The sequence below is a fragment of the Nymphalis io genome, chromosome 1, assembly GCF_905147045.1.
Source record: "Nymphalis io chromosome 1, ilAglIoxx1.1, whole genome shotgun sequence".
In the NCBI taxonomy this organism is placed as follows: Eukaryota; Metazoa; Arthropoda; class Insecta; order Lepidoptera; family Nymphalidae; genus Nymphalis; species Nymphalis io.
Window position 1 is genome coordinate 9,586,730 of NC_065888.1, and position 23,738 is coordinate 9,610,467.

The 23,738-nt window shown below is 32.8% G+C and overlaps 3 protein-coding genes across 11 annotated transcripts in view; 1 reads left to right on the plus strand and 2 right to left on the minus strand.

Moving 5' to 3' along the window:
* Positions 1-1,690: 1,690 nt before the first annotated feature.
* On the minus strand, positions 1,691-7,350 carry LOC126774483 (cytochrome P450 4C1-like). Its single transcript, XM_050496080.1, has 9 exons — positions 7,149-7,350; positions 6,957-7,066; positions 6,332-6,422; positions 5,461-5,646; positions 3,481-3,863; positions 3,127-3,195; positions 2,359-2,527; positions 2,051-2,224; positions 1,691-1,870 (listed from the first exon to the last, which is right to left on the minus strand). Exons 1-9 carry the CDS (start codon positions 7,297-7,299, stop codon positions 1,713-1,715), a joined length of 1,491 nt encoding a protein of 496 aa, XP_050352037.1. The 5' UTR covers positions 7,300-7,350; the 3' UTR covers positions 1,691-1,712.
* A 6,067-nt stretch (positions 7,351-13,417) lies between these two features.
* Positions 13,418-21,365, plus strand: LOC126773802 (myrosinase 1-like). 3 transcript variants are annotated; one of them, XM_050495031.1, is made up of 10 exons: positions 13,418-13,507; positions 14,211-14,374; positions 16,383-16,474; positions 16,803-17,071; positions 18,085-18,489; positions 18,586-18,888; positions 18,988-19,122; positions 19,201-19,307; positions 19,823-19,958; positions 20,322-20,720. In XM_050495031.1, exons 2-10 carry the CDS (start codon positions 14,331-14,333, stop codon positions 20,475-20,477), a joined length of 1,647 nt encoding a protein of 548 aa, XP_050350988.1. In that variant the 5' UTR covers positions 13,418-13,507; positions 14,211-14,330; the 3' UTR covers positions 20,478-20,720. The 3 variants fall into 3 exon arrangements, with proteins under 3 accessions (XP_050350988.1, XP_050351068.1, XP_050351151.1); XM_050495111.1 differs by lacking the exon at positions 20,322-20,720 and adding an exon at positions 20,922-21,365 and having other exon boundaries at positions 13,429-13,507; XM_050495194.1 differs by lacking the exon at positions 13,418-13,507 and having other exon boundaries at positions 14,214-14,374; positions 20,646-20,720.
* Positions 20,982-23,738, minus strand: part of LOC126774696 (transcriptional coactivator YAP1) — a 35,181-nt gene continuing 32,424 nt past the window's right edge. For all 7 annotated transcript variants that reach the window (XM_050496676.1, XM_050496758.1, XM_050496591.1 and 4 more), the window contains one exon: positions 20,982-23,733. In XM_050496676.1, coding sequence (XP_050352633.1) covers positions 23,638-23,733 — 96 coding nt within the window. In that variant the 3' untranslated portion in view covers positions 20,982-23,637. The remainder of the gene's footprint in view (positions 23,734-23,738) is intronic.

The following is a 23,738-nucleotide window of genomic DNA, read 5'->3' on the forward strand; positions in this document are numbered from 1 at the left end:
CGTCACGAATCGTCTCGCCAGACGACTTGACGAGTTCCAGCCTCCAGAGCAAGCCGGCTTTCGATCAGGCTACAGCACCGTGGACCACATCCATACTGTTCGGCAGATTGTGCAGAAGACCGAAGAGTACAATCAGCCGCTATGTATGGCATTTGTGGACTACGAGAAAGCCTTCGACTCCATCGAAACCTGGGCAGTGCTCGACTCATTGCAGAGATGTCATATCGATTGGAGATATATCGAGGTACTGAGATGTCTGTACAACGCCGCTACAATGACTGTCCACATCCAGGACTGTAAGACGAAGGCGATCCAACTGCGCAGAGGGGTGAGACAGGGGGTTGTTATATCCTCGAAACTGTTCACCAACGCTTTGGAAGACGTTTTCAAGACGCTGGATTGAACTGGGTATGGAGTCAATGTAAACGGCGAGTACATCTCACACCTTCGATTTGCCGACGATATCGTCATCATAGCAGAGTCGTTGGAACAACTCACCGAAATGCTGCGTAGCCTAGGCGAGTCTTCCCGGTGTGTCGGTCTCGGTATAAACTTGGACAAGACCAAGGTCATGTTCAATAGGCATGTCGTGCCGGCGCCCTCCAGCCAGGTGGACCGACGACCTTAAGAAGGTGGCGGGCACCAACTGGATGCGGAAGGCGGAGGACGGAGAGCTTTGGCGCACCTTGGGAGAGACCTATGTTCAGCAGTGGACAACGATTGGCTGTTGATTGATACTATATATAATACTAATACTATATATATATTTTAACTGTTTAAGTAATATTGCATAGTTATCGGTATATATAAATAAAAATAAATCGGTCACACTAATTTTATTTTTCTTATCTCCTGACCCGATATGCCTGGAAAAAATTGCTAATAGTCGATAAGATCGCCTTCTTTGTAGCATATTTTAATTTTATTGTCATATCTTTAACTTGTCCTGTGTACTATTAGAAGTAAAAATAAATAAATTGCAACCCTAGTGTCTAATAATTCAGGATTATATTCTAAACGGGAATATATTTGTTATAACAAAGTACTCTTAATTTATAGCAAGATGTTATAAAGATGCTGTGTGATGTAATATATCAAAATATACAGGAGACGGATAGCCTGCATTATTTGTTAAGATAAAATATTCAAAAAAAAAATCCTAATCGATATTTCTAAACTCAAAACACCAGCTCACTCATCCTTCAAACCGAAACACAACAATTATTGCTATCCAGATAGAATATCTGGTGAGCTTAAAATATTTTTATTATGTTACCAAATAAAATTGAATGTAAAATTACCGCCAGATCATAATGTAAATTCTACCAATAAAAACGGGCACAAAAAACTTAGTAGAAACTCTTTCTCAAATAGTATTACATTGTCAACTGCATATAATTTTTGTATACTAAATATACTTTGTATATAATATATTTTGTATACTATATAGCTATTATTGAAACTTTGAGAACAACACTATAATTTGCATGTTTCTATCATTTTTTACTTTTATATCCAAAATATTGTAAAAAAGCTGCCAAAAAATAATATAAAAGAAAATCTGTTGGCAGAAGAGAAAAAGGTTTCGTCTTTATCTATTTGTATAAATGTTTAATCTTGTATTAAGTAATGCGTCTTATTTATCAATTTTCTCCGACATATTCCACCATAATTTAAATGTTACAAAATAAAAAATGTAATTATTTTATTAATTAGCGTTTTACAAATTTCACATAAATAGGATCCCTTGGTCGTAAGACGATATCGGTGATAAAGACGATGTCCTCCGGCTTAGTGACTGGTAACAAACGGTATTGTTGAAGAACCGCAGATATCGCCAACTTCATTTCCATCATCGCAAATTTTTGACCTGTCACAATGTTAACAAAACTTTAAAAATCATGGTTCACACATTGTCGTATGAGTTAATACATTCCTGTAACTTCTTTAATAATCTATTTCAATTATATTAATGATTAACAAGTCACATTAAAAGTAAGTAATAATTTATTTTTTAAGCTAAATTGCAAGATGACGTAAATTAAATTACCAATACAATTGCGGGGTCCTGCGCTGAATGGTATGTAAGCAAACGGGGGCCAAGTGGGTTCCTCCTGAAACCTCTCCGGACGGAACTTGAGAGGTTCGACGAACTGATCACTACGTCGATGCAAGTCGAAAATAAAAATAACACAGTCCGTTCCAACTGGACACTCGTAGTCTTCTAAAAATGTAATTTAACATTGTCAATTATAATATTTAGGTATATATTAATGTCTTTACATTAATACATATAGCAAAAAATATATATTTAGTTTTTCATTATAAGAGCAGTTTATTAAATGATATTCTACTTACTCAATTTTAATTTTTGTTTGCAATATCTGATTATAAAATGCACCGACGGGTAGAGCCTTAACGTTTCTTTGATGCAACATTCTAAATACTTCATCTCTGATAAGTCAGACATTGTAGGCTTCCGATTAGATGTGCCAAATATATGTCTGTACTCCTCGAGTATTTTATCCTGTAACATTTACAATTACAAATTGAAATAAATACATAGTAAACAGTATTAATTTTGGTCAGTGGTAATACTATATCTATAATTACCGCTTTTCAAGTATTTTATCCTTAACTCTTTTACAATCACAGTATCTTATTTAAATCTTTTAATAATAATAATAATAATCTTAAATTTTTATATGGCATAACATATCGTTATTTCCAACTTTATTATATTTTTTTATGAAATATTTATGCGGACGGGCAATCGGGCCAACTGATGGTTACTGTTCAGCACCGCCCAAAGACATTGCCAATGAGCCACTATCACTGAAAACTAAGATGTTATGGCCCTTGTGCATGTTACATTGGCTCACTCCTCCTTCAAATCAGAACACAACAATACTAAGTATTGCTGTGTTCTGATTTGAAAGACGAGAAGGCTATAGAATATCTGGTGAGTGGGTGGTACCAAGACGGCCTTGCACAAAGTCCTAGGAATTAATCAAAATGATTAAATATTTTGTTGCTAGATTAAAACTGATTTATGTTTTTATATAATCGAATAGGTAGTTTACATACATATTGTAATAAGTTTGGATACTAATATCATGTACGTACCTGTACCTCTGGATGATTTGCAATGATCATAAAAGCGAATTGAAGGACACATGCAGTTGTATCGTGGCCCTGAGAAATAAAAGAAGAATATTATGGAGTTTTATTTTTGTTATAACGTTATCATAACAAAATTATTAATAGAAAACCAAGTTCAAGGTCACCCATGTGTTAATTTTTTGATAATTGTTGACTCGAAATATTACAAGGCTATGACTTATATAGACTCAACCGATGTTGATGAAATAAAGACGAAGAAACACACTTCAATTTTATTTATTTGCATAGATGTAGTCATACAAAAATTTGTATATTATAGATGTAGTCACATAAAAAAATTAATAAATAAATATAAACCTCAAACATGAATGTGTCGACTTCCTCGTTGATCCCTTCAATATCTATCTTTCCTTTCTCCTCTGTTTCTAATAACAAATCCAGCATCGCCAATCGTTTACTTTGACCTATAACGACGTCATCGTCCTTAACATCTGTATATAGGTTCTTGTAGGTCCCATTTTCCCGCCTTTGTTTAATAACATGATCACGAAAGGAACTAATCACCTTCAGTAATTTCTTCTGACTTCTCCCAACTGGGCTTAAGTTAAACAATGCTTGAGGATGAAGCCAAAATCGTTGAACTCTGTAAAGTAGGTATGTTCCCAGCATATGTATTGCCTCTTTATATTTTGTCCCGATGTCCTTCGTTTCGTTATCTAAAGACGTACCCATTGCTGTTTCTAAAAATAGCTTATTAATAAACCTATTTTTAAACATTTGAAACTATATTGTATTTATATTCTTATGTATTTTATCTTGTTCCAAAGAGAAACAAATACCTTGAATGCAATAAATATTTGTTGTCTAAAAAAGAGATAAAATTATGTAGAAAAATAAAAAAACCACCTCAAAGTTTTTTACTTCAAGTTTTATTCAAAGTCAATAATGTCATTATCAGATTTCTTATGTCGAAAGCAAATTACTAAAAATGTTAGTCCTTTAACTTTGTTAATTTTATTACAAACTATGCTTATTTTTTATCATTTATTAGCTGACTTTTACTTATTGAATCTTTTTAAATATTTATATGAAAACAAGACAACTGACACCTTTAACTTAATTTAACTTTTTGAGGTTCAGCGATATATATTAATTATATTTATTTAAAACATATCAATCAATAAATTTTTTTTGTGCCCATTGTCTCCTGAAAATATTTTACATATGATATATTTAATACCAGAAAGTTATAAGAATTAAGGATCATATCGTATCGCCATGTCCAATATCATGATCCTATTACATATCTACAAGTATGTATATGCATATGCATGTAGGCATAGTACCCTGAACTTGTATTTATGCAAATGCACGTTAATATAATTGACAATAAAACGTATAAAACTAGTAAAAAAGGCTTCGAAAAAACACAATCGAGTTTTTCTGACACTAAATTGCCTTGCTAGTATTTTGTAAATATTGTATATTAATGAGTACGATATTTATATAAATAAATAAAATAGTCAGTTTTATTTATGAACTTTAAATGAAATAAAGTATAGATTGAGAATTTTTTGTTTTTTAATTTACAAAGTTCTTTAACATAATGTTTTACTAACAATAAAATAAATATGAAAACGACATTATTGATTTTATATTTAAAGCAACGCAACAGTTTTGAGATGATCATTAAAATTTATTCTCTTTATTAGGCAGCAAAAGATCTCTTGCTTGGACTCTATGATGTATCAAGCATGGCGGTCTTTACCACCTTTGTAAATACATTCATCAAGACACATATACATACATAACAGACCTTATATTATAAAGTGAATGATACCGGTTAGTTAATGTATTAAGCACGCAAACGAATCGTAAATTCTTTCAGTTAGAATACTCACAACAATTAAATTTACGAGTATATAATACCTTATTGTACGTCTAGCAAACCATGCTCTCGTTATTTGTATTTTAGTAAAAAAATCTAGTATATGATCCTCTTTACTGTTACAGTAGCAATCTCAAATTAGACTATATATATATAATATAAGAGTTTACGCGCAAACACAAGCTTAAATATACGTGCACTCTTCTAGTTCGATGAGACGGAAACTCTACAAGACCAACCGGCAGGACTTAATAACTCTATGAGCTTGTGGAAACACTTCCAACTTTCAAACACTAAGCTGCTACTGAGCATTTCTCGGCAGAAAAATTGAATTGATTTGAACCTAGGACCTCGGATTCTTTGACCTTATAAGTTAGCTACTAGACCAACGAGGCAGTTATATAAGTATGAAAAAATAACGATTAATGTATTAGAAGATTGCAACTCACCAGAAATAGAATTTAAAGTCATGCCAGCTATGAAAGGATAAATGTCCGTTCCCGACTTGTCTGTTTCTGGCCGGAGACTCTCCACTAACTTCTCGCTGTTCTCCACCAATATTGTGCTGAAGTGCCGGAGTATGTTAAAGTGAAATGCTGGAGTCAGAATTTTCCTCCGCTGATGCCACTTAGTTCCTAATACATTATAAATAAAAATAATAATATTGTAGTCGTATTTTAGAAATGGCGTTGTTTGACAGAATGAACCATTTGAAAAATTTAAACTCCCATGAATCGATTGTAATAAAACTTGAATGTAGAATAATTTTCAAAAGAACATTCGTGGTATACTTCAAAAAACGATTTCCACATAAATAGAGCGCAAATTAGTACACAGAAACTTATCTAATTGTAGATCTTAATCAAAGAATGCGACCTTAAATTGGGCAAGTGCTATTAAGTTCTCACAAGCTTATTACATACATATATATCCAGTATACCAAGTTAGTAGTGCGTGGTGAAATAACTTCTGCCCATTCATCATTAAGAGTAATACTGTAAATGACCCTGTACTGTTTATATTGGTGATAGGGATTTTCGCACGCCCGTCTGAGTAGATACCACTCACACATCAGATATTCTACCACTAAACAGCAATACTTAGTATTGTTGTGTTCCGGTTTGAAGGTTCATTGAGCCAGTAAAACTACAGGCACAAGGGACATAACACCCTAGTCCCCAAGGTTAGTGGCGCATGGTGATGTAAGAAATAGTTAATACTATATATGAGCGATGGTACCCTTTTACCATCAAGTGGCCCATTTGCCAGTCCGGCTTCATATTGTATAAAAATATTTGTGAAATCAAATCGAAATATTACCGTCACTGAGAAGAATGGCATCCTTTAACCAGGGTCGCAAGAAATACGACAAATAACCCTTTTCATTATATTTCGTGCTAGTTAGTATTGTCTGAAAGAGTAAAATAATAAACAACTACATTTTCAAATTTTAAGAAAGACTCAATTTCAAGTCTCCAAAATACCTTATCTGATCTATCTAAGTAATAACTTATATACTCGTATATGTGTGTGAGCTTTGTGCAAGCTCGTCTGGGTAGGTACCACCCACTCATCAGATATTCTACCGCATAACAACAGTACTTGGTATTGTTGTGTTCCGGTTTGAAGGGTGAGTGAACAAGTGTAATTACAGGCACAAGGGACATAACATCTTAGTTCCCAAGGTTGGTGGCGCATTGGTGATGTAAGCGATGGTTAACATTTCTTACAATGTCAATTTATATGGGCGTTGGTGACCACTTACCATCAGGTGGCCATATGGGCTCGTCCACCTTCCTATTCTATAAATATATATACATATACAGTTATTTATTAAATATTTAAAAATTGCCAAAGACCTTTGATCATTAAACAAAATATAAGTACATAAAATAAATGAAAAAAAAAAAACTTTTAAATTGTTCTTAGCAACACATATACTTACCTCTACATCCTCTGGGTTATATATTAGAATATTCTTCAGATAAAATATTTTCAACTTACAGAGATCCTTGTATATATGTGTCAAATTACGTAAATAGGTGAACAATGCAACTGTAAGAAATATATTTAGTCGAATATACAATTGTAATTAAATTAATGCTAATTAAATTTATATTAGATTATCACATCTTACCAGAATCCTTTAAAAAATCTAATCCATTACCAATAAGGAAAATCTCTTTAGGTCCTGGGATTTTGTCAAATTTTTTATCTCTAAGCAAATGGTTGATATGATAACACAGTATTAAAATTAAAACTATTAATAACAGTGGAGTCCAAAACATTTTTATTAAACTAGTCACTATAATTTTATCGCAATATTAGATAAAAACGTTTATATACTGGTCCCTCGCGTGCTCTGATACCAACAACGCTAAACAAAAACACACCGAATAAAAGATACATTCATATAATATTACGTTTAACAAAATTATGAATAATAATACATAAGGAAGGCAATTATGCAAATATGTGTAGTAGACTGCGAAACATTTTAATTTTTAATACAATATTTATCACAATATTCATGTATCATTAATGAAAATGAGCAATTCTTTCGTGTTTTTTGTTATCTGAGTTTGTAGTAGTCATCATTTTTCGGAGAGGTGCTAGCCTTTATTATCAAAAACTTTTTTCCTTCAAAAAGGTACTCGGGTCTTTGGAGGAACGGGGTAATGTGGAATTCTTACCCACTAAAACTATTGATATAACTCATCCGCGGCCCCTGCCGCGTTATGCCCTCCTTTGGGTGCGATGGTGATTTGGCTCCCCATACTCCCGGCTGCCGTCCTCTTCATACATAGGTATGTTAATTACAGTTAAATTTATTATTTATGCGCCCACTCCGAGTGCGCTCGCGGCGCTCGTGCTTTAACGAGCGGATTTTGGAGGTCGCTGGTGACGTGGCGGGACCTTTTCCGCAAGGAACGCACAGAGGTACGCACACAAATCCGTCGTCGAACGAACTTTTGACTTTCGAATAATTACAGTATTAATGATAACCGAATAGTAAGCCTGATTGGAAGGAACAAATATTGAGATTAGAATAATATAAAACTTGTGTCATGTATTTGGCAAGAAAAAGATAAATGAGAAAAAATAAGTCTACCTAGTACAAGAGTATTTATGGTCTATGGATTTCTGCGGTGAGTTACGAGTTTGCTCTTACAAGATGGCCCTACTTTTGTCATTACTGGCACCCAATAACAAATATGACAACTTAAAAAATATGTAAAGATAAAATATGTACGATACGTACGTTATAAATAACTATAGATGCTATCTAAAACTAATACAAAAAAAATTAAAATTAAATTAAATTAATAAAGTTCTTTCAATTAATTTTAAAACGAAACAACGAAACATTTAGAGTAGAAACAATGATACGGATTTCAACACATCATGGGGGTTCAATATATTAAGAAGATAAACAGGTACTTGATTGACGTGAAAATTTGAGATATGAATAACTCTTCAAAGCGATTAGATAATGTCTAAAAGATACACGTATGTATATAATATTTAAAGATCCCGTAATATCAATAGTAAGTTTTCAATATCTGAGCTAAGCCGTTTTTAGTTTTCATAATACCCGTCTACTTTTTTTATCTTATATAATTTTTTATCGATATAACTTTTATCGTAAAAATATTATGTTCGTTTAATAGTAAATATAGTAAATACGATTAATATATACACACCATTTATTTATGTATATGAATAGGTACGTAGGTAGGTAAGAGCCTTTGCCTTATTAAAATAATTATTTAAACTCCGTAAAGATAATATAATATTATAAAAAAAATATTGATTTTTATTGTTATTATAGAAAATCAAAATATCAAATTTAATGTAATAAAAAAATTCAGACAAACATAACATGTTAAAGATAATATCTGGTGCAGTGGTAAGTATTATATTTATGTATTGCTTCCTTTTCTTTCTATGTAGGGAAAATTATAAATTCAGTTAAAAAATGATTTTATTTCATTTTGTGATGTGCATATCTAAACCAATAGTAACATTTCTATTGTTGAGGCGCTTTTTTTGCGAAAGTAAAATAAATAAGATTTCTCTCTCATCGTCAGTATAGGGAATAACTAAAAACATGCCACAACACGCAAGACTAAGGACAAGCCACGCCTTCGCGTCTACTGTCTACCTAGTTAAGCCTTACATACATTGCTGGCGTGTCAAATATATATTTATAAAAAATAATTGCAAAAAGTTTTTAATAATATTCGCAGATTAAAATCTTCAATCTTTAATTATATATTTCTAAACAGTGTTATGTCACTTTGATGTAAATATAACCATCTAAATTCATTAAAAATGTAGAAGATGTAACACGATATAATTGATTGTTTACTAAATAAAAATCAAAAATGAATAACAAAAATAAGTTATATAAATATTAAATTTACCAAAACTACATGATATAGTTCTATTCCATCTTAAATCATCAATGAAACCATATCGCAGAACGAATAAAGTGTTTATGTTGCAAGTAAGCTATATATTTTGTTTTTACACATCTATATTGTTATTAAGATAGAATTTTTAGACTATGATATTAGGTCAAATATTAAAAAAATATACTCTGTTCTGTATATACCTATAACAAATACAACAAGACATAACAACACTAGAAGCTGGCTACCTGCTTTTTATCTAGTTTTTTTACTTTATTATGTCTCTTATATTTCCATGTGTTGACTGCCTCGTTGGTCTAGTGACTTGGTAAAAGGCCGCAGAACTGGAGATCCTGGGTTCAATTCCCAGGTCAGGCCAATAAAAAGTTATTGGGTTTTTCTGTAAGAAAATTCTCAGTAGCAGCCCGGAGTCTGGAACTTTGAAGTGTGTACGGGAGTGCCCGTGCCTCGGAAAGCACGTAAAGCCGTTGGTCCTGCGCTTGAACTCTTTCCGGTCATGTCGGATTGTCGTCCCATCGGATTATGAGAGTTAATGAATAGAGACCTGTGTTTGTGCACACACTTGTGCATTATAATATCTCCTGCGTAGTTGGCTAATCTCTCTTGAGATTGGCCGCCGTGGCCGAAATCGGTCTGGAGGATATTATTATTATTATTTCTTTGTTTACAACAAAAAAAAGTTAAATATTAATTATACTACTGCCCAATCAAAGGCCATTAGTTTTAATAGCAGTACCTAAAGGAAGCCGGAAAGCCAGTCAACAATAAGGTTATGTATTATTGAGTATAAATTAAAACTGATCTCCGTATATTTTATTAACAAGGTTTATACTTATAAGTGCCAAGAGAGTAATGTTTTACGAGCCGCCTAGCGATGTAAAAGTCGCAGATTCTCTCCTTGTTTTTTTCTTCTTCAGTCTTCTTCTTGTTCAGAGTCTCCACTTGTAACACACACCTTAAATAGAGAGGTAACCTGGAATATTAGTAAAACCTTAAAAAACAAGCATTGCTTCCAGTCCTTAAATAATGTCTAGCTTTTAAATAAGTAGATCACAGATAAAAAAAATATAGTTTTCAAAAGGCATTATTCAAGGCTTTTAACTAGTAAATTTTAAAACGAAATTTTATACCTTGTTTGATAACGTGCAATTGGGACTAATAGTTTAATGACATATTGTTTCAAAGTCATCAGTGTTCAAACTAACCGCAAATTGTATACTTATATCTTTATATATACAGAGGGTAGAAGTCAGACGTAGAGATTGTATAGGTACTTTTTGGATAGAAATATTATTATATATATATGCATGTAAGTGTATAGGACCTCGAGTTTTTGCAGAGAACTCGATGATCTCCACATGTCGAGTCTTTTATGATACTTATATTACTATTATATATTATTGTTAATAATAGCCGAGATGGCCCTGTGGTAAGAACGCGTGAATCTTAACCGATGATCGTGGGTTCAAACCCAGGCAAGCACCACTGAATTTTCATGTGCTTAATTTGTGATTATAATTCATCTCGTGCTTTACGGTGAAGGAAAACATCGTGAGGAAACCTGCATGTGTCTAATTTCACTGAAATTCTGCCACATGTGAATTCTACCAACCCGCATTGGAGCAGCGTGGTGGAATAAGCTCCAAAAACCTTCTCCTCAAAAAGAGGAGAAGATGCCTTTAGCCCAGCAGTGGGACATTCACAGGCTGTTACGGTTACGGATATATTATTGTTAAAACACGATGTGTTTTCGAAATATTATATGTATACTATACAGTATATATATAGCCAATATAGTTGAAATCGTTTGTAGGAAATTTCGCCAGAAACCTTTCTGATGTCTAATAAGTTTCATTAATTATTTTGCCTCTAACCTTCTTTTCTAACTGTGTAGATTACATTAATTCGCTGTTCATATTATTAGTCGTGCCTGTATTTCTAAGTACCTACTTTGTGGCGTTATAAACAATAACTCATAATTTTAATGTTTATTACATTGAATTATTATGATAATGATTATCTGAATAATTCGGATACGACGGACATTCATATGTTGTCCGCCAAATTTAACCTATAAAGAAGGTACCTTAAGCCACCAGTCATGCGAAATTAATAACATATTATATAAGGCTACACATACTTATTTTAATTTACCAAAGATTCAGAACCAAGTAAAATAAAAATAAAATATTGGTGAGAACACAAGAAAATAAATATACTCGTAAATACTACGGTACGATAAGGTTTACGTACAAATAAACTGGCTGTTGCGCCAACTTCTTCCAAAGTTAAGAAATTCTATCTCAATCGAATGTACGATGAGCTACTGCTCACATATAGAAGCCGTAGAAAAACAGAAATTAAGACAAAATCATGAGGGTGTCAACATGGTTTTTGCCGGTGACTTTTGTCTAATACTTCCTGTGGTGCCTAGAGAAACGCCCGCAAAGCATGCTTTAAGTTGTTTTCTTTTATGGGGCTCTGTACAATCAATCACCTTAATGTATTGTAATTAATATGTCATGTTTATCTACCAATTGACTACATACGTATTAATTATAAGAGGTATAGGCCCTACACAAACTTTGTGCCGTACTGTCAATAATCAATAAATTGATCAAATATAATAAGATAAAACCATAAACAATTTACAACTTTTTAGTGATTTCACATAATATTTCTAACATTTAAGAACATACATAAGAACTTAGGAAGTGATATACAAATCTCGGTTTTTTAAATAAATATACTATATGGCATTATCAAAATAGTCAACATAAAATCTAAGTAAAATGGATAATTGATCAACTTGGATGAAGTCGGGGCGCCCTTCAAATCTGCCACTCTGGGCTTAAACCTCATCCGCCACTGGGTTAAGTCAACATAAAATTTAATATTTAAGCTTTTGAAATGCTCGTAAATATATTAATTTAACAGTTGCGTTCAGCCAGCGGTCTCGGGAGAGCTCGGCTACTTTTACTGGAGTTTGCTAAGGACGTCCGCTCACTATGGCGCTACGGTGCACCGTTTCCAACGTTTTTAAAGTTGATTGGAACTTTACTGCTCTGCCTTATAGCTATGATGCCGTTACTATATCCACTCTTCATTTTGACGATCACATATTTCACATACGAAAGCCTCTTTTTAAGGTATATCTTCGAAACTATATATTACCTTAATTCATATTAGTTTAAAGCTTAAAAAATATTTTAAAGTATTTTTGGTAAGTAAAAAAAAATAACAGCTTTCCTGGGCAATCCCTTTCCTTAAAGAGAAAATTTGCATCTCTTGGGTGTTAGTCTCCTTCAGGTGATAACGAATCGTCGAATTGCCGTCCAATCGGATTATGAGAGTGAGTGAAGAGAGTGCACTCTGCACCTGTGGTTGCGCAAACACTCGTGCACTATAATATCTCCTGCGCAGTTGACTAGTCTCTCTTGAGATTGACCGCCGTGGCCGAAATCGGTCTGGAAGACATTAATATTATTATTATTATATGATAAAGACCATTTGAATTTTGTTCCGTTTATATATGTATTTAAGACAGAAATTAATGTTTTTAATGTTCTATGCGGTATTTTTTTCCAAATAATATATTATACATTAGATTTCGCCCGCGGCTTCGTCCGCGTGTACGGATTCGGCAGGTGTTAGGAGTAAAAAATATTATTTCCATTCTTTGGGTTCAAGCTTTCTTTATACCAAATTACATCAGAATCGGTTCAATAGTTTAGTCGTGAAAGCGTAACAGACAAACAGACAGAGTTACTATTGCATTTATAGTATTAGTATAGAATAAACAAAACAAATTATAATATTATATGTAACATAATTTACTCTTTACTTAGCTGGTGGCTAGACCGGCCTCAACTATTTCAGCCAAGAAATATATTACGGCGCGCACTCTTATTGGTATTCCAACCTTGTCATCCCATTGACGTGTGGAAAGTTAGGGAAGTTCTAACTCGAGGCATTCTTCTCATTCACTCCTTGGCAACCTCCGTGGACTATCTATGCGTGATGCAGGGACTCCTTGATGAGACTTAACGACTTCATTTAAGTAAGTATACGATTGGTTATTTATCGTCCATTCCCATTCGTAACTAATTATGCAAATATAATACCTTCTTTATAAAGTTATTCTGGTATTATCGAAAACTAAAGTCCGGTTCCCCTATTACCTTTGTCTCCTGGCGCAGGTAATATTTCATAAAGTAATTAAATCGATAAGTATTTATTTTTATTTTTTCACTATGTTTTCCTTTCTGTACATAATTAGCTGATTAAGCATCTGAACGCCTAGAGATTCAACATCTTTCGATTTCGACATTACAATATTCTGTTTCTATTCAGTTTTATCAGAAAATACATAATATATAGATTAACTTAAGAAGCAAAACCTTATTTAAATTTTAAAAAAAATAGCCAAATCGTTGCAACCGTTTCCGAGATACATAAAAAAACTTATATATATAATTAGTTGCTCATTTAATATTATAAGATTACATTTATTATTTCTTATCTTCTCGATAGCTTCTCAAAGGTAAATTTACAATTAAAATCTTCAACCAAGTTTGGAGTTTGAATGATTACGTCATACGTTATGTATTTTATACCAAAAAATAAATATACTATAAATTAATGTGATGTAATGATATGAGACACCAAATAAAAAATATTCTATATAAATACTTATATAATAATATTGGATAACTTTAGTTATTTTTTACTGTCTCAACTTTTATCTTCTCTATCTTCTCAAGATAGTGCCAACTCCGGGTACCACTTCAGATTACCGCTAACTGGAAGTATTGTTAAAAATAGAACAACACGCCGTCAGGCCAACAGTAAGCCATAGTGAGTCGTCATCGCTGCACGACACAATGGCGACCGCAGTCATTATCGCCCTTCTGGCTATTACCCACTCGTAAGTACATACTTGTTTACTATTACAACATAGCACTTGATTGATTGTTATAACCTATTTGCTAATATCTACAGAAAGTTCAAAGAGTCAATAAATTTTCATGTATTCCTTGTACATACATAAAAAACCTGTTTTGTATCACTCTAAATCACACTTTATAATACGAGTTCCTTATACATACGAGTAGTATCTAAAACTAAAGATTAAGTACATTTATAGTACTAATTTGTCAAGGATCGTACTCCGAACGAAGTCTAGTCTACAATACTTGGAAGAAAATCGTTTCTTTAATTTCTTTACAAAAATCCTACTTTTTATAAATTAGTTGATAGTTTTTAAGGCAAGGTAAAAAATAACAGTTAATATTTTTTTATTAGCTACCTCGTCATATACCAAATAAAATAAATTGTAAGAAATACAAATACACAGAAGCTTAATTGCATATCAAAGTATAAAAGTACCATACTAGTACAGTGATAAATTTTACAAAAGTATGTACAGTCAGCTTCATATATTATGTAACAGACAACATTATCAAAAACAAAGAAACGTATAAAGTGATCAATAACATTCATACAACCAAAGTCGCCAAATTATTTAAATCATCCATTTTGTCCAAATATATCGGAGCGCGAACAACGTCAAATAATAACGTAACAATCAAATATTATTGAAATCCTTCAGAAATACTAGTACGTTGCTTCAGCGAAATATAATTACAAATTTGCAACGAATTAGGTTCACACATTTTTTCATATAATTATATTATTTTGAATAAATGTCTTGAAAACATTATATTTTTAATTTAGTATCGTCTGTATATTTCGGTATCTAAGCAAAAATGTAGAACTTTTATAACAATCGTAAAAACCGAAACTGGTTTTTAGATATTCTATATGTTTAATGTTATCTATTACCGAATACAGGCGGGTAATGGAATAAATTAAATGCCATTGATAACAGTATGAATTATTATGTTAAATAGTCATTCCTAAGTTATTTAATTCACACTGAAATGGAGACTATCGCTACACAAAATATAATAATCTATACATGTTATAAATCTGTAACTAATAGCTGTCTGTACATGGAAGATATACGAGTAAAACTATTACCGGGGGCCTTTATTAACGCAATAGAACCCAAAACAATGATTGTTAGAATTTTTGTCTGTTTGTCTGTGCGTTTGTGCGCGCTAATCTTAGAAACGGCTTAACGGATTTGAGTGTGGTTTTCACTAATGTATTGTGGCTAACTTCACTTAAAAATTTTATTTGTTTTATTTCAATCGGTTCATAAATAATAAAGTTATGTCAATTTAAACAATCACGTCGAACATTTTATTCGATAAAATTGCTATAAAATAATTGCTCAGTTGAATTGGCTGAAACTTAAGTTACTTATAAATGATAGTCTGTAAAATGGTGATGATTGAAAGTTTATAGAAACAAAACAAAGTTAATAAATGGACATTTTCAGAGATTTAAATCTTCCTATGAAAGTTGAACTCAGAACTATGATCATATATATGATCATGCTGGTATGTATAAAATAGGCATACGGGCGGTCAAGTGAGCCATCTGATGGTAAGTGGTCACTACCGACCATACATTGGTGCTGTTATAAATATATATTATTATTAACCATTCCTTACATCGCCAATGCGCCACTTACCTAGAGAACAAAGATGTTACGTCCCTTGTGCCTGTACTGGCTCACTCATCCTTTAAACAGGAACACGACTATATTAAATATTGCTGTTTGGCGGTAAAATGTGGAAAATAACTAACTAGGCTGGCTGTTTAGACTTTGGTCTTACCACTCCACTAGATAAAACTCCAGTTTCTGATTGATCATTGATCGGCGACTGTCAATGACGCAATACGTGACCAATAAACCTTTAGATTAAGGCCAAATTACTTAATCTGACTTTGCCTAACGTTTTATAAACTGGAAATATAATTATTTGGGGATATATTTATATTATATGTTACTTATTTCTTATTAGGGGAATTGCACACTTCACAAAATTTCCTGAAGGATTTACATTTGGAGTAGCTACAGCGTCCCATCAGATTGAGGGTGCATGGAATGTCAGTGGTAAGAAAAAAAATGATAGTTTTTTTCTATAATTTTATCTAAATCTAAACTAAGTTAAAATGTACCTCGGAGCTATCGTATTCACGTCCGTCAAACTTATCATACAAATATCTAGAACCCAGCAAGTTTTATAATCCGTATTTTCGTACGAGGCTATCTTAAGATTTATCTACAAGTAACAAAAAGGTGATGTTATTATTACTAAGTAACTTTAAATAAAATTGTTAATTTCAAAATATTTTTAATCTATTCTTATTTTGTCTTACTGTTATTTATTCTGCATATTAGAAATTAATGTTATACTTCTTACAAAGTATTTTTTATTCAGGAAAGTCGGAAAATGTTTGGGATCGCTTGACACACTCCCGGCCCTGGATGGTTGCTGATGAAACAAATGGCGACATTGCATGTGACTCTTACAACAAGTATCAAGAGGACGTGAACCATCTCGCTTACCTTGGCGTGGACTTTTACAGATTCTCTCTTTCCTGGGCAAGAATTCTGCCAACTGGTCGTGTTGATCACATTAATCCCGATGGGATCCGTTACTACAACGCACTCCTCGATGCTTTGGCAGAGAAAAACATTGAGCCGCTGGTACGTGCGAAACCCAATGTTAAATAGTTATAAATATAATTTAAGCTGTACTCATCAAAATTAATTAATTTCAGTCAAAATTAATACGTTTTAATGTACTTTCGATCCTTCTAGAGATCCGGTTCAAACCCGGGCTTCCACCACTAAATTTTCATCAGTATCAGTGCTTAATGTGTATCTTCCACATGTCTATTCACCAACCCACATTAGAACAACTTGGTGGAATAAACTTCAAACCTTCTTCTCAAAAGGAGATATCTTAGACCATTTACTGGCTTTACTTAATGTTAATATTTTTATTTAATAAGACAACTCTTAATTTGATATTTATTTTCATAGTTATATATTGTTTTAATTTATATGGTTTGATAATAGCCCTCACTCTCCTTTGCCTTAAATATTAAATTGTTAGAAATACAATCCATATTTTACACCACCAATGCGCCGCCAAGCATGCCAACTAGGATATTATTTCACTTGTGCCTATATTACACTGGCCTACTCACTCTTTACACCGGGGCAAGTATTTTTTTTTTTTTATAGAATAGGAAGGCGGACGAGCATATGGGCCACCTGATGGTAAGTTGTCACCAACGCTCTTAGACATTGGCATTGTAAGAAATGTCAACCATCGCTTACATATCCAATGCGCCACCAACCTTGGGAACTAAGATTTTATGTCCCTTGTGCCTGTAATTACACTGGCTCACTCACCCTTCAAACCGGAACACAACAATATCAAGTATTGCTGTTTTATTATATACAACTCATTGGTGTTTTGCGATAGAACAAATGAAATGATAAATGATCATGTAAGCATAGTAACATGGCACACTAGGGTTGTATGTCGATCGGTGCTAGGAATGGTTGCGATTATCTGTGTTCATTCCAATTGTACAGCTTCAAAACAAATATGAAAAACCAGCCGGCCTTAAATTTTTTGACGAACCTACTTTGGTCTCATTAAAATATTAAAGAAATGTCTAAATTCTGTTTTATTTCCTTAAATGTAGGTAACTTTATTCCACTGGGATTTGCCGCAATCACTTCAAGACCTGGGAGGATGGGCTAACCCTAAAATGATAGATTACTTCCGTGATTACGCCGACGTATGCTTCAGAGAGTTTGGTGATAGGATCAAATCCTGGATCACAATCAATGAGCCTTATGAAATTTGTGAAGACGCCTACGGAGACGATAAAAAGGCACCCGCAATAGACAGCCACGGTGTTGGAAACTATTTATGCAGTGATAATCTTCTCAAGGCTCACGCTGAGGTGTACCATTTGTATAATGATAGCTACAGGCCGCATCAAAATGGAAGGATAATGATCTCAATCAACTCTATATGGTACGAGCCCAGCGACCCAGAAGACGCAGAACAAGTTGCCCTTGCGGAAGTGGCTAACCAATTTAAAGTAAATATATATTGAATAGTTTTCTTTTTTTTGTATTATAATTCAAATATAATTACTCAAAATAAGATTATCTTATATAAAATTTCATATTTTTAGTTTGGATGGTTTGCGCATCCTATTTTTACCGAAAAAGGCGGTTATCCAGAGGTGATGGTTGAAAATGTGGCTCAGCAAAGCCAAGCCGAAGGTCTACCTAAGCCTCGTCTAGAACAATTCGATGACTATTGGCTGGAAAGAATCAAAGGCACTTCTGATTTTCTTGGAATCAATCATTACACCACTCATTTGGTAACTGGACCTGGTGTAGACCCAATAGCAAAATCTCCTTCCTGGCTTAAGGACATCGGCGCGGTTACTACAATGAACGTCGGTGGTGATTCGGCTTCAGAATGGCTTAGAGTAAATATATAGAGTATATATATATATATATATATTCAATTCATATTCCGTAGTGCATTTTAAATATGATTTATAATTCAATACATTGCTCTGATTTAGGTTGTACCTACCGGATTTGCTAACTTACTGCGTTGGTGTAAGAGCTCTTACAACGATGCACCCATTTATATAACCGAAAATGGTTTTTCTGATCGTGGTACTTTAGACGACTATGGACGTATTCAATATTTGAATGTAAGTTCTAGTACCAATCATATAAAAATATTCTATGTCTCAACTGAAAAATCATTATAAATGTATGTTATGTTTCAGGATTACCTTTCAGCACTTCTGCATGTAATTTACGAAGACGATGTCAAAGTTCTTGGTTATACTTTATGGACTCTTATGGATAATTTTGAATGGCGTGCTGGGTTCTCGTGAGTATTTATCACGGTCACGTGACAAAACGCCTTTATTTTGCATGATCTATAAGAATTGAGTTTTATTTTGAAACATCGCTTGGATATATATATATCAACCCAAATATAAAACTTATACAATTTTTAATTTTCTTCTATAATAAAGATAATAATTATAATAATAAATAATTATTTTATAGATGATTGAAATTGCGTTCTGTCATAAATAATTGCAGTAATTAAAAGACATTATATTTTTTTCCTTAAAAGCGAGGCCATACATATTTACGTTTGAGGAGGATTTATAGCAAGGTCATTTGTATCATTAAATAATTATGTACTATGTGTTCAAGTTTAAATCTAGCTCAAGAAACATTATTGCAACTTTTTATATAATAAATTTAATAATTTATATTAATTAGATACAAAAGTAAATTTAATGATTGATGAAAATAAAATATACTTAACTTAAACGAAATAATAAGATATAAACATCGAGCAGAAACGTCATTACAATGTTATTACTCTTTTAGGGAACGTTTCGGTCTCTACTACGTGGACATAACTGACCCGGAACGACCACGAACACCGAAACTCTCCGCGGAATACTATAAGCAGCTCATTGCCACCCGTGAACTTCCAGAAGATGACCGCTTTAAAGCTCCTGCTGTAAGTTTATTCATAAAATAAGACCTTTTTATGGATATTTTAGAAGACCTACCTAGAGTTATGCTTATACTAAACAAATGATAAATAACCATTTCAGCTCATTTCCAAATTATATTCCAGAATTTATTTAATCATACTGCAAATATAAAATTTCGTGGTTATAATGTAAATAGTTCTAACAATTTTTTAAACCTGACTATTTTAAAAATAACAATTAACATATATATGTATATGTAGATAGATATAAGACTCATACTCAAACATTTCAACCTCTTTATTTCTCGAAGTAAAGGTGTGATTCCAATTTCCTGCGACATTACACTTAACTCATAGATAATCTAATAACTTTTCTTAAATCTGTAGACCGAACCGACGACGGCAAGAACAGATAGTTACAGTCCATATGAACCTGTGGACTCGAGTAATAAAGATGATTGGCGATCATTTTTCAATTTCATCCACAATGGTCTAATATCCTTTACAAGGCCACTAGTAAACGTTTTCCGTGCCGAAGGTTGAGTAAGGCTAGTTTGTGCAGTAATCAGTAGTTTTCTGTTCACTAGTTTTGCATCATACACAAAAATGTATTATAATAAATAAACAAGCGTGATACCATCTACTCCATTTCATCACACATTATTATTTATCGCTAGCTGCATGTGCATGATGGGCTTTATATTTCGACAGGTGAGGCGGCGCATCTAAAGCATGTTTGAGGTTGCTGATGAAGCAAGTACTTAAATTATATTAAATTATTATCATTATATTTTCGTATTTAATTTAACCCAATAACGGCACTAACCTTATTTATTATATGTACTAAATCCTATACTTTACAATATTAAATTAAATGTATTATACACATATATATATTGTATATATACATTTTTAGTGTGGTGTGTTTTTACAAAGATGAAATTAGCAAGGAACACTATTTAATTTTTTTATATATATTTTCTACAGCTGAACAACAAATCGGACGAACTTTAAGGAATATTGGTGACGTGATAAAAAACGATAATAGATATTAAAACAAATATTTATTTAGTTCATATAAGAATATCAAATTATTTACAATGAAATTATTGCAAATTAGTTATAATGATAATTATAATTTCATTGCTATAACATTGATACACATGTTATATATACACTACAGAGAAAACTTGCATGTGTCAGACTGAAAAGATATGTTTGTAAAATACTATAGGCTATACTTAAGAAATAAACCATATTATAGTTCACACTTAAAATATTGTTCAGAATATTATTCGGGTGTGAGTCCCAGAGGCCTGTCCTACAGACGGCGCCGGCGACGCGCAGACGGCTAGCAAACATGGAATGTTTCTCATTATGTCATCGCAACAAAAACATAGTACGTATTCAAGTTAACGCGATAAATCGACTTTAAGAAATGATAGACAAAACAATTAAAATAATGAAATGATACTTTGGTATTAAATATAGTCAAGAAATGACATTTAAAGCAAGAAATATTCTTTCAATGAGCATAATAGAACTGATTTATAATTGATTAAGTCGATGTCAATCTTTGGTCGTCAAAGTTAGCTTTTTTATAAATCGAAGCAAGAAATTATATACAAGTATATGTCACACTTTATTCCTAAAAATGTTAGAGGTCGACCTATCGGCAGTAACCGAGTTCATCACAGTTAATTCCCACTATGTTTTCTCAGGTGTTTACATAATGTAGTGCATGTTTTGTTTATTACTTACAAATAAATACAAAATAGACGCAGCCACATTAAAGAAAAATAAACGACGCTACAGTTCAATACAAATTAATATCTAAGGGTAAAAGGAAAAAGCAAATATTGAATAATGTACCGAACAATATAAAAAGCTTTGTTACTTAAAAAGTACAAAAATTAATACACGACAAATAAAAAATAAAGTACCACGAATGATCAACAGAATACAAAATAATATGTATTATTAACCCAGCACCTTTACACCTAATTATAATAGTTACACAGTTTCTATTTATTGCTATTTATATAGCTGAAAATTACAATAAATTCTTACAAGAATAAAGTACTTTTACTAATATGGCAAAGTTTTCAATGTAGTATTTTTAAATTTAATTTTAAGGCCTAATTTCAACATTATTTTCAAACAATCTAACTGAATTCATAAAAATTCTAAAGACTAGGTGGGCTAAAACGCAATTTTGAACAGATTATTACAATCATAAAAAATATTGGAGGATAGAAAAAAAAAAAACCGCATTTATTATAAATCGCATAGTTATTATACATTACAACGAGGACAAGTTTTTTTACACTCTTGTTTCACAAATAAACGCACAAAGCGTTTCCGAGTGGAGTAATTGCAGGCAGCGGGAAACGTTGAACTCTTACAACTCAAAAATGTACCAATTAATACTCTCACAGAACATAACGTCGAGTTTAGAATATAAAAGCACTCCGTTGCGTTAACTACATGAGTACTGTTTATTGTCTAATGGTTACTACCTAGCGGCACCCATACACGCGCAAAGATACATCAAACATTTCGAACCAAACATTATGTATAGTAAGTAAACTTAATAGCTGCCAAAATATCTAACTAGGTTGCGATAACCTATCACTATCCTAACATAATCTCGAAAAATACACAAGGACGGTGTAAGTAGACAAAACACATAACTAAAAAAAAGTACATAAGTAGTTTTATTTGTTTCAATATTAATACATATCTATGTATATCAATAGTCCATTCATAGTGTAGAAATATATCAACCTTAATTTAAACACAATAAATAAATTGTATAAAGGCACAATAAGGCACTGATAAGTCAAGGTGTTATCACAATCTAAGTTACATCAATTAAATTATACAAATCGTCCTCATCAAAAAAACGTCATCGTTTAATTCATTGGAAGGTAGGATTTCCGATAGTCTAGATTTAAAGAGTATGGGAAACCTAGCATGCCTAGCTAACATGATTGCAATTTTACTTCTTTCCTCGATTAAAAGAAGGTTTGCAACGAGTGCATTTGCCCTTAGAGTTCGGTTACCCAGCAGTAGAACATCTTATTTAATGACTAGCCAGTAATATAGTCATGGCTGAAGACTTTATAATGATCATGGTTTTATGTTAACTATTTATTTTCAAATCGAAGTACTTTTATGAAGACAAACAGTATGATATTGAGTGAGTGGACGTTTTGGTATATTGAATGCCCGCATATCATCAAAAATATGTAAGGTACACGAATATTTATATCTACTAATTGACAGGCGATACGCCACGTTTATACAAGAAGAGTAAGCCGCATAAACATTTATAGAATACTTATCATGCAGAATTTTCGTTCCTATCTCATTCAGATAAATGCCGAGACATGAAAACCAATTCTGAATAATAAGCGACCGTGGACACCGTCGTCCGTACGAACGCCAGTTCGAACAATGAGTCGCTCTCATTGTCACGGGCAATGTCGAGCATCGATTACAATTCACACAAACCACACAGGAATCGCCCCAACCGTCCGATCATGTACACACGTTACGCTATTTACTGTCATTTGCTTAGTAAAATATACACCGACACCGTTCGGACACCGACACTGTTGGGACTGGTCGATGGTATGATGCGGTAAGTACTCCATGGTCTGACGCAATACGTGAAGTTTGTGAGCACGCGGCAGCGCCTCTACAGCCAGGTCAGCACGTTCTCCGGCTTGCTGGGCGTCGAGTTTATCAGCGACTGAACGTCGTCCAGTAGAATGTCGTTTGTGAACTCTCCCAGCTGAA

What these genes read in the sequence shown, in the direction of transcription:
- LOC126773802 (XM_050495031.1), top strand. Translation starts at nt 14,331, where the DNA reads ATGGCGACCGCAGTCATTATCGCCCTTCTGGCTATTACCCACTC. An exon ending in AGAAAAACATTGAGCCGCTG is followed by an intron (nt 17,072 to 18,084) that starts GTACGTGCGAAA and finishes CCTTAAATGTAG; the next exon opens with GTAACTTTATTCCACTGGGA. An exon ending in AAGTGGCTAACCAATTTAAA is followed by an intron (nt 18,490 to 18,585) that starts GTAAATATATAT and finishes TCATATTTTTAG; the next exon opens with TTTGGATGGTTTGCGCATCC.
- LOC126774483 (XM_050496080.1), bottom strand. Translation starts at nt 7,299, where the DNA reads ATGTTTTGGACTCCACTGTTATTAATAGTTTTAATTTTAATACTGTGT. An exon ending in CAAATCATCCAGAGGTACAG is followed by an intron (nt 2,528 to 3,126) that starts GTACGTACATGA and finishes TAAATGTTACAG; the next exon opens with GATAAAATACTCGAGGAGTA. An exon ending in CAAACAAAAATTAAAATTGA is followed by an intron (nt 2,225 to 2,358) that starts GTAAGTAGAATA and finishes TTACATTTTTAG; the next exon opens with AAGACTACGAGTGTCCAGTT.